Here is a 17,196-nt window from a genome sequence, read left to right as displayed (position 1 = left end):
GACCTCCATGGGTTGATAAATTGGATTTCCATTGATTATTTTTGTGTGATTTTGTTGTCAGCACATTCAACTATGTAAAGAAAAAAGTATTTAATAAGATTGTTTCTTTCATTCAGATCTAGGATGTGTTGTTTAAGTGTTCCCTTTATTTTTTTGAGCAGTATATATATATACATACATACATACATACATACATACATACATACATACATACATACATACATACATACATACATACACACACACAGTACCAGTCAAAAGTGTGGACACACCTACTCATTCAAGGGTTTTTCTTTATCTTTGCTATTTTCTACATTGTAGAACAATAGTGAAGACATCAAAACTATGAAATAACACATATGGAATCATGTAGTAACCAAGAAAGTGAAACAAATCAAAATATATTTTATATTCTTCAAAGTAGCCACCCTTTGCTTTGATGACAGTTTTGCACACTCTTGGCCTTCTCTCAACCAGCTTCATGAGGTAGTCACGTGGAATGCATTTCAATTAACAGGTGTGCATTGTTAAAAGTACATTTGTGGAATTTCTTTCCTTCTTAATGCATTTGTGACAAGGTAGGGTTGGTATAGAGAAGATAGCCCTATTTGGTAAAAGACCAAGTCTATATTATGGCAAGAATAGCTCAAATAAGCAAAGATAAATGACAGTCCATCATTACTTTAAGACATGAAGGTCAATCAATCTGGAAAATGTTCAAGAATCAAGTGCAGTTGCAAAAATCATCAAGCGCTATGATGAAACTGGCTCTCATTTGGAATGCCACAGGAAAGGAAGACCCAGAGTTACCTTTGCTACAGAGCATATGTTCAGTAGAGTTACCAGCCTCAGAAATTGCAGCCTAAATAAATGCTTAACAGAGTTCAAGTTAAAGACACATCTCAACATCAACTATTCAGAGGAGACCGCGTAAATCAGGCCTTCATGGTCAAATTGCTACAAAGAAACCACTACGAAATGACACCAATAATAAGAAGAGACTTGCTTGGGCCAAGAAACATGAGCAATGGACATTAGACTGGTGGGAAGTCTGTCCTTTGGTCTGATGAGTCCAAATTTGAGTTTTTTGGTTACAACCGCCGTGTCTTTGTGAGACGCAGAGTAGGTGAACGGATGATCTCCTCATGTGTGGTTCCCACCGTGAAGCAGGAGGTGTGATGGTGTGGGGTGCTTTGCTGGTGACACTGTGTGATTTATTTAGAATTCAAGGCATACTTGAGCATTCTGCAGCGATACACGATCCCATCTGGTTTGTGCTTAGTGGGACTATCATTTGTTTTTCAACAGGACAATGACCCAACACACCTCCAGTCTGTGTAAGGGCTATTTGACCAAGGAGGAGAGTGATGGAGTGCTGCATCAGATGACCTGGCCTCCAGAATCACCCAACCTCAACCCAATTGAGATGGTTTGGGATGAGTTGGCCCGCAGAGTGAAGGAAAAGCAGCCAACAAGTGCTCAGCATATGTGGGAACTCCTTCAAGACTGTTGGAAAAGCATTCCAGGTGTAGCTGGTTGAGAGAAAACTATGAGTGTGCAAAGCTGTCATCAAGGCAAAGGGTGGCTACTTTGAAGAATCTCAAATATAAAATATATTTGGATTTGTTTAACACTTTTTTGGTTACTACATGATTCCATATGTGTTATTTCATAGTTTTGATGTCTTCACTATTATAATATTTTTTTAAGTGTTCTACTCCGCTAGCCAGCACCTCACCTAAATAGGTGTGTGTTTCTTTCGCCTCTAGATTCACTATTATTCTACAATGCATGTCAGTCTAGCTGGCTCCCGAGTGGCGCAGCGGTCTAAGGCACTGCATCTCAGTGCAAGAGGAGTCACTACAGTCCCTGGTTTGAATCCAGGCTGAATCACATCCGGCCGTGATTGGGAGTCCCATAGGGCGGTGCACAATTGGCCTAGCATTGTCCGGGTTTGTCCGGGGTTGGCCCTCATTGTAAATAAGAATTTGTTCTTAACTGACTTGCCTAGTTAAATAAAGGTCATTTGAAACATTAAAAAAATTACTTTAATGAGTAGGTGTGTCCAAACTTTTGACTGATACTGTGTATATATATATATATTATTATTATTCTTTTTTACAGACTACCTCAAAAATAAGTGAAAATGGACAAATTATCCAATTATTTATTGTAATTTTCTGGTTAAAAACAGGAGGTGCAAAAACCACACCTTATTTTTATTTGCTCCCTGGCTCATGCAGCCAATTGGACACAAGGCTGTTTTGCTCATCTCAGTCACAAAGAGGAAGAACTTTGCAGCTGTTTCTGATTAATAAACAACGCCATGCTGGTGGGTGGTAACATTCAAATAAATCCCAGACCTGAAACTAAATGTAGGCTGAAAACTATTTGTATGTCATATCATAGGGAAAGATATGGCATTCACATGGATTTGCACGAAGTGGGCAGTTCGGATTTGGCATTGAAGCCCAAATATATTCTACTTTGATTAAAACAATGACTTATTGACTTAAATCGTAGTGCAACATCATGGGTAGGCTCTGGCCATCGTCTTTCAGCTCAAAAAAAGTAGATTTCTACTGATGTGGGCATTTAACCCCTAACCCCTAGCCTAGCTAACGTTAGCCACCTAGCTAACGTTAGCAACAACTAATTGGAATTGCAATAACATATTATGAATTGTAATTTGTAACATATCATATGAAATGGATGATGGATATCCACAAATTAATACAAACCATACCAAACGTAACATATCATACTAATTTGGGTGTCCAGATTTGTATTTACTATGTTACATCTACCCCTGAGTCCAGGTTGCAGCCACAATAGTCATAATAGTTCAGCCTTAACCCCAAAAGAATGAGAATTTACAAAGAATTTATGGGATGATAAATAAACACATAAATAACCTTGACATGTTGAGTACAAACAATGCACACACAAGGGATATGTGTTTGGAAATTCCATGGAGACTGTAAATGTAAATAGTCCGGGTGGCCATTTGATTCAGCACTCTTTTGGCTTGGGGGTAGAAGCTGTTAAGGAGCCTTTTGGTCCTAGACTTGGCGCTCCGATACTGCTTGCCGTGCGGTAGCAGAGAGAACAGTCTATGACTTGGGTTACTGGAGTCTTTGACAATATTTTGGGCTTTCCTCTGACACCGTCTACTATATAGGTCCTGGATGGCAGGAAGCTTGGCTCCAGTGATGTACTGGGCCGTATGCACTACCGTCTGTAGCACCTTACAGTCAGATGCCGAGCAGTTGTCATCCCAGGCGGTGATGCAACCGGTCAAGATGCTCTCGCTGGTGCAGCTGTAGAACTTTTTGAGGATCTGGAGACCCATGCCAAATCTTTTCATGAGGAGAAAAAATGTGTTTTCTTGCCCTCTTCACAACTGTCTTGGTGTGTTTGGACCAGGATAGTTCGTTGGTGATGTGGACACCAAGGAACTTGAAACTCTCGACCCGCTCCACTACAGCCTCGTCGACGTGAATGGGGGCCTGTTTGTCCCACCTTTTCCTGTAGTCCACAATCAGCTCCTTTGTCTTGGTCACATTGAGGGAGAGGTTGTTGTCCTGGCACCACACTGCCACGTCTCTGACCTCCTCCCTATAGGCTATTTCATCGTTGTCGGTAATCAGGCCTACCACTGTTGTGTCATCTGCAAACTTAATGATGGTGTTGGAGTCGTGTTTGGCCAGGCAGTCGTGGGTGAACAGGGAGTACAGGAGGGGACTAAGCACGCACCCCTGAGGGGCCCCAGTGTTGAGGATCAGTGTGGCAGACGTTAGTCTCACTACCCTTACCACCTGGGGGCGGCCCATCAGGAAGTCCAGTATCTAGTTGCAGAGGGAGATGTTTAGTCCCAGGATCCTTAGTTTAGTGATGAGCTTTGTGGGCACTATGGTGTTGAATGCTGAGCTGTAGTCAATGAACAGCATTCTCATATAGGTGTTCCTTTTGTCACGGTGGGAAAGGGCAATGTGGAGTGCGATTGAGATGGCGTCATCTGTGGTTCTATTGGGGCGGTATGCGAATTGGAGTGGGTCTAGGTTATCCGGGATGATGCTGTTGTCAAAGCCGGTGCACAGTAGCTTTCCATTTAGAAGTTGTTACAACAGGAAGAGCATAAATTAAAGTTGATTTATTACTGTCACCTTCAGGCTGAACAAACCTACAATAAAGTCAATGCCATTTTTTTTACTCATTTTAAGAAATCATGTGGGGGAGTGTCCATGGCTTGCTGCAAGATGTTGACAGATCTAGCATTCCTTTACATTTACCAAATCGGTTTGTTTATTGATAGACCCAAAGGTCACAGGCTGATCTGACAGATGGAATTCATTTGAATATGATTCTTTGCCAGAAAGAATGAAGTAACATTTTATACTCAAAATGGAAAGAAATATAATTATTTTTCCAAAGGGGCATCATTCCAGAATATATCCCTTTTTCAAGTTCTGAGAGGAGGCTGTTGTGTACATTGCAGGCCTGTGTTATTTGCCCTTGATAAAGTAAACTGGGTTTCATTGGGCGTAAATGACGATCAGGGAGGGACTTTCACTGAATACGTCCAACCTGCTACAATACAGGAGATAAGTGGGTACCTACACTTTGGACCTCCTGCTCCACAGCTGAACCCGAGTGACTCTTAGAAATCCAGGATAATTTTTCTGTGTCCGTATTCACTCCTTTCCCAAAGTTGTCATCCAGATCCATTTGGTATTCTACCCACAATTCTCCCTCCTTGCACCATTTTACATTTTCCCTCTGAGGCGCCATTTACAGTGTCCCACAAGGTGTCTCCAGCAGGGCGCTTTCTCCCCATGGGGTCACCTCTCTCTTGGACTGGCCCTCATGACACAACTGTCAATACGTTAATATGAGTTTTGATCCTGTTCTTTTCATCCTGGCTGACCAAGAACACGCTCTGCCTCAATGCTTAATTCTGGACAATGACAGATATCACAGGGGTTGGCTGCTTTAATTAATATGATTAATCTTATCCAGCATCGTTTAACCTTGTGCTTATCTCATTTTCCTCTTTAACCCACTGTAAGCTATTGTTGTTACTGAATACGCAATCAATTGCAGTGCTAAAATACAGTAGTAGTGAAAGCTGTGATGCCATTTAATTCAACATACATTTGGTGTAAATATACTGTAATATTGAAAGATAAACTGAATATTGATGGAACTGTACAGCGCTATACAGACCATTGTATTGAACAGCTTGCTCGTTGTTGCATCAAATCTCCCACAGGGTAATTGCTATGAAAAGTTACTCTGTTCATGGCATTCTCATGTCTTCTAGGATATTGGATTAGATGTCTGCTCTTATTAGGATCTATATTCGACTTTCCCTTTTAACTTGGATTTCTTTGTTGAAATTGCTGATAACTTTCCTTGGACTGGAGTAAGACAGACAGACATAGCTGCAAGAATTTCTAAAGGCTGTTTCCGTAGGCCTGTGTTTACCTGACACTTGGATTGACAGCAGAGTGATTGGAAATATCCACCATTCACTGGCGTGTGCTCCTGAGTGCCAGAAAAGTGCTTTTGTAGTCTGCTTGTAATGGGCCAAGTTTCAATTGAAGGTTGAGAGAAATGGCCCCACTCTGGTCGCACTCTGTGAGGAACTGACACACCGCAAATAATGCTCTGGAGAAGAAGTGAGGGCCTTGCATCACAGACAGAGGAGAGGCAATACAACACAATTATATTCAATTTCAACGCAACCTTGCCAATATTGCATTATATGTACAAGATAGTTAATGAAAAAATTAGATACATGCTATAACTCACTTTCCAGGAAAGCACTAGCAGTGAACTGGATAGCAGCTGTTTATTTATTGTACCAGTATTTTTGAAGGACCTCTTTGCTAACTTCCATGATAGAAACAAGGTGGAAATGACATTTCCTTAGAAATGATGACAAGTATGGTAGAATGTATTATTCTTACTGTAAGAAAGGTCACCTTTAGTGCATGAGCTCACCCCAGTGAGAATTCCAAAATCAACATTCAATATGAACATAAAATACCACAGCCATACTTCATTATATAAATGAACAGTTTACTTATTAGAGAAAGAAAAATATTAAATGTGCATAGAGTATAACAGTGTACAATGATGTATGACTACTTTTGGTGTTCCTAGCTTTTGAGCATAGGGTCTGCTCTGTGCCAGAGTGCGATCTGGGAGTTCGTAAATTCAGAGCGTTGTCAGATTGTCCGTTCGTAAATTTAGAGCGTTTCGCTCTCGGGGCGCACACTGAACACTCTGGCAGAGGAATAGGGTTGATCCGAGCGTTCTGACCTCACAACGTTAGTCAAGTACCCAAGCTAACAGGCTAATATTGGCTAGCTAATATAATATATACATATTGGCTAGCTAGCTACTTCCAGACACAAATGAGAGAACACATCACTCTGACCATTTTACTCGCTCTAGCAGAGCTGTTATCCAGAGCGTTGGTAACTGTGCTGCTGACGACTATTTATTTACAGTGTTTACAGTATTCAACAGGTGTTGAGCGTTCGTAAATTAATCAGCGATTCTGCGCTCTGGCACACTCAGACGAGTGCTCTGAAATCGGAGTAGATTGCCAAAGTGAATTTACGAATGCACCCATGGCAGACTGGCAAAATCACTGTGATGAACAGTTGACAATCGATACTATGATTAGTGAAAATTGACATCTAAATTGGGCCAATCTATTTTATTCAGCTGCCAACACAAGGGAAGTATCTAGCTACAAATGCAGCCATCACATCTTATTTTGATAAACCAAGGGTCGACCTGCACTAAAATCTCCACGCAATGACAGATTAATTGGCTAATAGTTACACTAGTTGGCTTTAAGTTTAGCTAGGCATAAATGACCTAAATTGAGAGGCAACTGAAATCAATTAAGAGTATGTTTAAAATCCACTGTGGCTGCAGAACGCTTGTATACATTAACGGTTATCAATGGACAGCATAGCTCCTGGCTCCATATTCTTTTTTTGTCACCATATTCTTCTTGTTGAGAGAATAATAAACAGGAAAGGAATTCGTCAGAAGATTACTGACATGTACACTGGCGAATGATAATGTAGGGAATAAAATACGGTAGCCAATTGGGTTTAAGAAGAACGGCGGGATTTCCTGTGCGTTACCCAATCTTGGAGACCCCACCCTTTGTGTTTCCAGCAACGTCAATCAAAATAGAAACAATTGACTAGAATCACCGATTGCAGCCAGCCTTCGATTACTGTAATCATGTTTCGCTTGTGGTAATACAGAGATTCTGCGAAATAATAATAATTCACGCAATGACTGGTATGTAATGTTCAACCTAACCATCGGTATGTTTGCACCCTTTAGCTAAGCTAATGTTAGCTAGCTGTCTAATAGTTTTCCAACAGCTTAGCCAACAGTGAACGTTAGCCTGCATGCTAGCCACAACTACACCATACGTAGCTAGCTAGCTAAGGCTTCAGACAGTTTGATCAACTCCACACCGCAGCTGTAATGGAGGTCAGTCCAGCTTGAAGTGTTACGTTATAGCTAGTGGAATAGCTAGAAACAAAATTGCTGCCGTTTCCCGTGTGGAGATTTAACTTAACTCTGGTTTGTTCTGCTCCGTTTCCTTCATTCTGTACCTTGTAACGTTAGCCCCAGAACAGCCAGTGAAACAAGAGGAAATGGCTGCCTTGGACGTGGACAGCAGTCAAAGCGAGTTTCTGCAGCAAGACTGTGGCACAGGAGATCAGGTAGCTAACGTTGCTATTTAGAAATTACCCTCGTATGCTTCTCGGTTAGGGTTTCAGTAAGTGCGTGGTGCTTTGTGAAGTTCACACGTTTTAACATTTGTAGTAAAAGTCGAACTTCCTGTGTGGCACCGGACTAACGGCCACCCACTTTCTTCCTTTTAAACCCGCCCATTGTGGGTAGGACACTCAGTCGTCATCGCTCGCTCTGCTGGCAGCTACCTGCAGCAAGATCGAGTCGGCATCATCAGATGGGGGTAACGGTGCTGCCGCTGTAGTGGTAAGTCACCACCACTGGCTCTGCTAGAATGTAGACGACCCCAAAATGTAGCTATCTTTTATCAATAGAACGCGTGTTGTGTCGGCAGAGATATGCCCAAATGCCATCATGTAGTGTGCTCATATTTGGATCACACATTATAAAGTTAGGGTTCTCATGCACCTTCTAGACAAACAATACACTGGTCATTAAACACCTCTAAATCAATCTTCAAATATGTTGCTAAATCGTGTGAACAAGCAGCACCAAGCTCTTATTCCTATATTCTTCATGAATGGTAATAACTTAAAAAACATTTTTTTTTTTTATGCACTCATAACTAATCATGCTATGGCTTTTCCAACTGGCTGAATACAATAAATAATTGGCTTGCTGTTTTTTTATGTAGGTAATTACTTCACTGCTATCTCTAACATTACATAATTCATCTCAATGTTGCAATCTACATCTTAATGAGGCACCTTCTATGCAAATTAATAGTTTTTATTCACCAAAACAAGATGTTTTATCCTGCAGACGACAGACCTAACATCCATCCAGTTAACAGGGAACCCAGATAGATGGGAGGTTTTGACCCCCACAACAACACGGAAGGAGGAACCTGGCGTGGTCCACATCCAGAGTCAGGGGATCGTGACATCAAACGGACAGTATGTTCTTCCTCTCCAGAACCTTCAGAGCCAACCGATCTTTGTGACATCAGGAAGCGACACCTCCGCCAACACAGTGCCTAACATTCAGTACATTCAGACAGCTGATGGACAGCAACTGAGCTTCTCCACCTCCAGTGAGGAGGGGGCCACTCTGAGCCAAGATGCCACAGGGCAGATCCAGATCTTGCCTGACGGAACTCAGACTATAAGTGTGACTGGGGCCGGAGACATCCTTACTAATAACCAGAACCTCATATCACAGACTGGTCATGTCCAGCAGATCCAGGGTGTTTCTATCGGCAGCTCCACCTTTAACAACCAGGGTCAGGTTGTCACTAATGTGCCTATGGGGTTGCCAGGGAACATCACCTTTGTCCCCATTAGCAGTGTGGACTTGGACTCCCTGGGCCTCTCTGGTGCTCAGACTATAGCAACAGGGGTCACTTCTGATGGCCAGCTCATCATGACCAGTCAGCCTGTAGACAGCTCTGAGAGTTTGGAGAAGACAGGTGACCAGCTCTCGCAAACACTGTCTGTAAATGACTCGAATGCTAATGCAGACATGTATGTGCCAACGTCCTCCACCCAGCTGCCTGAGGCCATTGATGAGACGGGTGTTCTAACCCAAGCCCCAGAGCAGACAGACCCCTCTGGTCTCCAGGAGGGCTACATTCAGCAGAACCAGGTCCAGAACATCCAGGTGTCCTCAGGCCAGTCCATCATTCAGCTGCAACAGGTGCCGGTCCAGACCAGTGATGGTCAGGTGGTGCAGGCAGCAGGGGGACAGACCATGCAGAACGTTCAGCTCATCAACCCAGGGACCTTCATCATCCAGGCCCAGACCGTCACGGCCTCAGGGCAGATCCAGTGGCAGACCTTTCAGGTGCAGGGGGTCCAGAACCTCCAGAACCTCCAGCTGCCCACCAACCCAGCCCAGCAGATCACACTGGCCCCATTGCAAACCTTGTCTCTGGGCCAGGGAGAAGCGCAACAGATCCCCAACCTGCAGACTGTTACTGTCAACTCTTTGGTCCAGGCAGGCATTCAGTACCAGCAGGCAGAGGACACCAACAGCCCTGGAGGTATGGTCTCCTCCTGCATCATGTACACATCCAGCAGACATGCACACCATAATAGTTAGTAACACTGGTGGTTGTACAGCACATTGGAAAGTTTTCACACCCCTTGACTTTTTCCACATTTTGTTGTGCTACAGCCTGAATTTAAAATTGATTAAATTTAGTTTTTTTGTCACTGTCCTACACGCAATACTCCACACAATAATGTCAAAGTGGAATGATGTTTTTTTAAATGTTAAAGTGAATGAAAAATTTAAAATTACAATTTCTTGAGTCAGTAAATATTTAACCCCTTTGTTATGACAAGCCTAAATAAGTTCAGGAGTAAAAATATGCTTAACAAGTAACATAATATGTTGCATGGACTCACTGTGTGTGCAACAGTGGGGGCTGGTGGGAGGTGCTATAGGAGGATGGGCTCATTACTATTATGGCTGAAATGGAATGGTATCAAACATATGGAAACCTCATATTTGACACCGTTCCACCATTTATTCCATTCCAGCCGTTACAATGAGCCTGTCCTCCTATAGCTCCTTCCACCAGCCTCCACTGGTGTGCAATAATAGTGTTTAACATGATTTTTACTACCTCATCTCTGTACCTCACACATAAAATTATCTGTATGGTCCCTCAGTCGAGCAGGGAATTTCAATCACAGATTCAACCAAAAAGACCAGGGAGGTTTTCCAATGCCTCGCAAAGAAGGGCACCTATTGGTAGATAGGTAAAACAATAAATGATGTCCCTTTGAGCATTGTGAAGTTATTGATTACACTTTTGGATGGTGTATCAATACACCCAGTCACTACAAAGATACAGGTTTCTTTTCTAACTCAGTTGCCGGAGAGGAAGGACACTCCTCAGGGATTTCACCATGAGGCCAATGGGGACTTTAAAACAGTTACAGAGTTTAAAGGCTGGTTAGGAGAAAACTGAGGATGGATCAACAACGTTGTAGTTATTCTACAATACTAACGTAATTGCCAAAGTGAAAAGAATTAAGCCTGTACAGAATACAATTATTCTAAAACATGCACTAATGTAATACTGCAAAAAATGTGCAAAGCTATTCACTTTTTGTCCTGACTATAAAGTGTTATGTTTTTGTGCAAATTCATTGCAACACATTACTGAGTACCACTCTCCATATTTTCAAGCATGGGGGGGGGGGGGCTGCATCAAGTTATGGTATAACTGTAAGCGTTAATTAATGGGGGGTTTTTCAGGATAAAAAAGAAACAGAATGGCGCTAAGCACAGGCAAAATCCTAGAGGAAAACCTGGTTCAGTCTACTTTCCACCAGACACTGGGAGATTTAATTCACCTTTCAGCAGGGCAATAACCTGAAACACGAGGCCAAATCTACACTGGAGATGCTTACCAAGAAGACAGTGAATGTTCCCGAGTTTCCGAGTTACAGTTTTGACTTAAATCGTCTTGAAAGTCTATGGCAAGACCTGAAACTGGTTGTCTAGCAATGATTAACAACCAATTTGACAGAGCTTGGAAGTATTTTTAAAAGAATAATGGGCAGATGTTTTCTCAATCCAGGTGTGGAAAGTTCTTAGAGACTTACCCAGAAAGACTCACAACTCACAATCGCGACCAAAGGTGATTCTAACATGTGTTGCCTCAGGGTTGAATACTTATCTAATCAAGATATATTAGTGTTTTAGTTTTCATACAAAACAATGAAATTAAATCAATTTGAATCCCACTTTGTAACACAACAAAATGTGTAAAAAGTGAAGGGGTGTGAATACTTTCTGAAGGCACTGTATGTAGGAAACCATGGGGGTCTGAAAAAAATTATCATCCCCAGGAAGTAGACTACAGGAAGTAGACTATATTTAATTATTGAGCCACCTGATATAAGCCTCCTGAGACATCAGGCATGACTTGCGCTGCTCTGGTGAGGATTATTAGCTGTGTATTCTTGTCAGATTTGCAAATATTTTCTTATAAAGAAAACAGCAGAGTTGTTAATGTAAGAACACACGTTTAACAACAGAATGTGTGTGTAGCAATAACAATATTTTCAGCCGAATAGTTGAAAAATCAGTCTGTGCCCTTGAGCAAGCACTTAACCCTAATTGTTCCTCTAAGTTGCTCTGGATAAAATCGTCTGCTAAATGACCAAAATGTTACAATTGAAACAATTCTCTGACCATATAATCAACACCCTTTATAGATCTGTGAGATATAATTTAAACAATCGTATGATTAATTCTTTGAAGATTTGAAGTGTGTGTAAATCATCAAATGGTTTTGTGTCAAGCTGTCCATCCACACATTGTCAAGTTTGAACAGGGGTTTTGAATTTGTTCGTAGCCAAACTGTCATGAAATCTTTTTAAAAGCATTTAGCGAAGAAGCACTTTTCACTGTGTGGCTTTTGCAGTCCATTTAGCATGCAATTGTTAAAGGTTGTGTTGATATTGATGTGTAGATTGATTGGTCTCCCTCCAGACGTCCAGATAAAGGAGGAGCCGGACTCAGAGGACTGGCAGCTGGGCAGTGACTCCACTCTGAACACCAGTGACCTTTCCCACCTGCGGGTCAGGCTAGAGGACGAGGAGGACCAGCTCGGCGAGGGGGGCAAGCGGCTACGCAGGGTGGCCTGCACCTGCCCCAATTGCAAAGAGGCTGGGGGGAGGTGAGTGAGCTCATACTGCGTACCCTGCGTATAGCGACTACGTTTACAGTGCTCAACAGCTTATAGTGGTCAGAAAACGCTAGATAGAATCTTTCCTCTACTTATGGTGTTTAGAATACTAGTTCTGAAGGGTTTGGGGTCTGAATGGGAAAGACGCATGTTTTCCTACATGTTATATTAACTCCATTGCCCTCTGTCTGGTTACTAACAGTCTTACTGTACCACCCCCCCCCCCCCCCTCCCACCACAAAGGCCCAAAAAACAGAGCAAGTACACATCTATAAGGCTGTATATGCAGTATATGAGTGTGTTTGTTTGTGTTCTCTCAGAGGATCCAACATGGGGAAGAAGAAGCAACACATCTGTCACATTCCGGGCTGTGGGAAGGTGTATGGGAAGACGTCGCACCTGCGAGCGCACCTGCGCTGGCACTCTGGGGAGCGGCCCTTCGTCTGCAGCTGGATGTACTGTGGGAAGAGGTTCACACGCAGCGACGAACTGCAGAGACACAGAAGGACACATACAGGTGCACCCTCCCTCACCTCAACATTTGCATTACATTTTACATTTTGAAAACCTACCTTGTAGGTTGCGCTTTTCACCAATGTAAAGTGTCTTCTTCTGTCTTTGGAAATATATCATTCAGTATAATAGCATTAGTCCTGTGAAACGGATGACATAATGAGTTCATAGTAGCGATGTAGAAGTGACATGGTTTGGTCTGTCCTACTGTTAAAACTTGTCTGGTTTCTCTCTCTGACAGGGGAGAAGAAGTTTGTCTGCCCAGAATGTTCCAAGCGCTTCATGCGGAGCGACCACCTGGCCAAGCACATTAAAACTCACAAGAACAAGAAAGGAGTCATGAACTCTGTGAGCAACGCGGTGGTGGGATCCATGGAGTCCGCGGGCTCGTCAGACAGCATCATCACGGCGGGCGGCACCACCCTCATCCTCACCAACATCCAGCAGGGCTCCGGTAACTCCCAGGACATCCTGGCCAATGCTGAAATCCCACTACAACTGGTCACTGTAGCAGCCGGAGAAGTCCTAGAGATGGCCGAGTCACAGTGACACGCACTTGCTAAATAACTCTTCATGAAGTTCTGCATCACTCATTTTCCCTGCTTGTTTTTTTTTATATACATGAATTAAATATATATATATAATTAGTACCAGTCAAAGGTTTGGATACACCTACTCATTCCAGGGTATTTCTTTATTTTTACTATTTTCTACATTGTAGAATAATATTGAAGACATCAAAACTATGAAATAACACATGGAATCATGTAGTAACCAAAAAAGTGTTAAACAAATCAAATTATATTTTATATTTGAGATTCTTTGGAGTAGCCACCCTTTGCCTTGATGACAGCTTTGCATTCTCTCAACCAGCTTCATGGGGTAGTCACCTGGAATGCATTTCAATTAACAGGTGTGCCCTGTTAAAAGTTTATATGTGGAATTTCTTTCCTTAATACATTTGAGCCAATCAGTTGTATTGTGACAAGGTAGGGGTGATATATAGAAGATAGCCCTATTTGATAAAAGACCAAGTCCATATCATGGCAAGAACAGCTCAAATAAGCAAAGAGAAATGACACTTCGTCATTACTTTAAGACATGAAGGTCAGTCAATGCGGAACATTTCAAGAACTTTGAAAGCTTCTTAAAAGTGCAGTCGCCAAAACCATGCTTCACAGAGTTCAAGTGACAGACGCATCTCAACATCAACTGTTCAGAGGAGACTGTGTGAATCAGGCCTTCGTGGTCGATTTGCTGCAAAGAAACCACTGCTAAAGGAGACCAATAAGAAGAAGAGACTTGCTTGGGCCAAGAAACACGATCAATGGACATTAGACAGGTGGAAATCTGTCCTTTGGTCTGATGAGTCCAAATTGGAGATTTTTGTTTCCAACCGCCATGTCTTTGTGAGACGCAGAGTAGGTGAACAGATGATCTCCACATGTGTGGCTCCCACCGTGAAGCATGGAGGAGGTGTGATGGTGTGGGGTTGCTTTGCTGGTGACACTGATTTATTTAGAATTCAAGGCACACTTAACCATCATTGCTACCACAGCATTCTGCAACGATATACCATCCCATCTGGTTTGCGCTTAGTGGGACTATCATTTGTTTTTCAACTGGACAATGACCCAACACACCTCCAGGCTGTGTAAGGGCTATTTGACCAAGAAGGAGAGTGATGGAGCGCTGCATCAGATGACCTGGCCTCCACAATCACCCGACCTCAACCCAATTGAGATGGTTTAGGATGAGTTGGATCGCAGAGTGAGGGAAAAGCAGCCAACAAGTGCTCAGGATATGTGGGAACTCCTTCAAGACTGTTGGAAAAGCATTCCTCATGAAGCTGGTTGAGAGAATGCCAAGAGTGTGCAAAGCTGTCATCAAGGCAAAGGGTGGATACTTTGAAGAATCTATATTTTGTTATAACACTTTTTTTTGCATACTACATGATTCCATATGTGTTATTTCATAGTTTTGATGTCTTCACTATATTACTAAATAGTAAAATAAAGAAAAACCCTTGAATGTGTAGGTGTGTCCAAACTTTTGACTATATATATATATATATAAAAAGTCTGTAAGCAGTCTTTTTACTGGGGTGGAGTGCGAGGAAAGCGTTAACTCTGGTTCCAATACATACACACTGAAATGCCTTATTTTTTTATCATATTGTGGATTTGAAAAGGGGGAACGGTGCGTAGTTTTTAAGCTACTGTCAATTGTTTAAAGGTTTGCGTTAAATGTGTGTTAAAAAAAAAATGGTACAGAAATTAAGCGATTGGCTATTGCCAGCCTAAAGCCCTTATGTTTTTTAATGACAGCCATGGTTAGGTCTGTGTCAAAATCCTTTAAACAAAACATTAGTACTGTCTTCCTGATTTATGTTTGTGTCATATTTGTGCTTGCCTAAAACCATCAGCAAGCTTTACCCACATCCTGCTCAGTTGCATCCTGAATAATATTGCAGGTGGCAAAAAGAAAACGATCGCGTATTTAAAATGTTGTATAATAATTCCTATTGAACTTCTACAATTGATCGGATGTTGTAATATGCATTTCTTGCAAATCAAGTATTTTTAGTGAACAGCTATATCATCGTAAACTGGTTTTATGGTATCTCAAACTCCAAGCTCTTGAAATGGCTTTTTAAATGTGTATAGTGTAATATTCAGATGTGTTTATTTTGTAAAAACAGGATTTCTAAATGATTCACAATTTAAAAAGTCGAGTCATTTTTAGAGAAAATGAAAAAGCCATGCTAAGGGGTTGAATTGCCAAATTTGACTTTAATCTCAGGGTGACTTGGTCATGCACGGTAGAGCAATCCTCCCCTGTAGCCCCTAGAGCTGTTGTGGGGTGTCGTGTCGAGATGTGTTATTCGATGGACCAAAAGCGTAGTTGAATTATGCTGTCACCGTGTTACCTATGCTCTATAAACTGTATGTCAGGGTCCTTAGATGACAACCCCCCCCCCCCCCCCCCCTACCTTTATGAAATAGTTCAGTAAAGAGATGCGTTCTGTGTCCGCGCCTCGCTCAATCAGCCCTCTAAGACAGAAGTGAAATGGTGTCGTCGTATCGCAGTAGGCAGTACTCTCTTAATACCACTCTTCTCTTCATCTGTAGTTTGATAATTCTCTTTTTGTATAAACGTTTTTGTATACTGCCCATGTTGGTTATCCTCTTTTATCTCTGTCAGTAAATGTTTCTGTCTCTGTCTTATTTCTTTTAATCGGAGTGTTATTTTGACTCCCTTTTCTGTAGTAATATATCTATGTTTTTATTCAGATTATGAAATGTAAGATTGAAGAAAGTGAATTGTGTGCATTGTATCTGCTGTTGTAGTGACTGGTTGTGGGAAGTTGTTTTCAACTCGGAAGGCCCCCAGGGGCTTTAAGTCCACCATGATATCATTGAAATTTATTATACCCTGTGTGGTTATTAACAAAACACTATATTATACCTCACAGATTCACATTTAGAAGTGAACATGTCATTTTTACAATCTCCAAAAGTTTCAATCCAGATGTTTGTCATAGATCATTCTAAACATTTTTGTAACGTGGTATTCATTTAATTGATTTTATTCTGTTTTGCGGAAAACAATTGTACAATGTCCACTTTTTGAGGGCATCTTGTTATTTCATACAAAAATGACTAAACATTACCTGGTAGTACGTTGTCTTGTTATTATTGTACTATTATATTACTATGATGTTATGTTATACTATGAAGCGGTTCGTTTTTGGACACGCAATCTGATTGGTCAAAAATGCGTTGCAGACGTGGTGTTACGACTGCATCCAAGTGGCATAATTCTTAAACGAGAAATATAGAATTTGTGAAATATGATAATGTTACATATGATAAAGTTATTGGGGTAGTGCCAGAAGGGCCGGCAGTTCGCTTTCATTGGTCTTCTAAAGTGTTGGCACCTCTCTGTTGGCAGTCCAGTCCAGTAGATGTCACTGCAGCCAAAGGAGCAGGAGACAAACTGACCCTCTGACCTTCCTAGAGCCCCCTGCCGTTTCACTCATCAAGCCACTGAACCCTACAGGAGGTAAAAAAAAGAGTTCATGGAATGTCCATGAATATACATGAATATACCTTTCTTAGTATATGAATTCCAGTTTCCTGAATTTGATGTCTTTAACTCTGTATAGTGATTCCTTACGAAACCCCAAAAAAAGGGATTTTCACAAAATGTAATCCATAGAATTGTCCTTTGGAGGAAAG

At 41.8% G+C, this 17,196-nt stretch overlaps 1 protein-coding gene across 11 annotated transcripts; it reads left to right on the top strand.

Annotated features, from left to right (window-relative positions):
* The first annotated feature begins 7,160 nt into the window (after positions 1-7,160).
* Positions 7,161-16,634, top strand: LOC106586237 (transcription factor Sp3). 11 transcript variants are annotated; one of them, XM_014173291.3, is made up of 7 exons: positions 7,161-7,332; positions 7,669-7,766; positions 7,948-8,043; positions 8,584-9,778; positions 12,247-12,433; positions 12,763-12,959; positions 13,197-16,634. In XM_014173291.3, exons 1-7 carry the CDS (start codon positions 7,326-7,328, stop codon positions 13,502-13,504), a joined length of 2,088 nt encoding a protein of 695 aa, XP_014028766.3. In that variant the 5' UTR covers positions 7,161-7,325; the 3' UTR covers positions 13,505-16,634. The 11 variants fall into 11 exon arrangements, with proteins under 11 accessions (XP_014028766.3, XP_014028764.3, XP_014028767.3 ...); XM_014173289.3 differs by having other exon boundaries at positions 8,560-9,778; XM_014173292.3 differs by having other exon boundaries at positions 7,166-7,332; positions 7,957-8,043.
* The last annotated feature ends 562 nt before the right edge of the window (positions 16,635-17,196 follow it).

This window comes from Salmo salar, chromosome 25 (genome assembly GCF_965601325.2).
Source record: "Salmo salar chromosome 25, fSalSal1, whole genome shotgun sequence".
NCBI lineage: Eukaryota > Metazoa > Chordata > Actinopteri > Salmoniformes > Salmonidae > Salmo > Salmo salar.
Note: the sequence above shows the minus strand (reverse complement) of the source record. Positions and strands in the feature narration are given on the sequence as shown.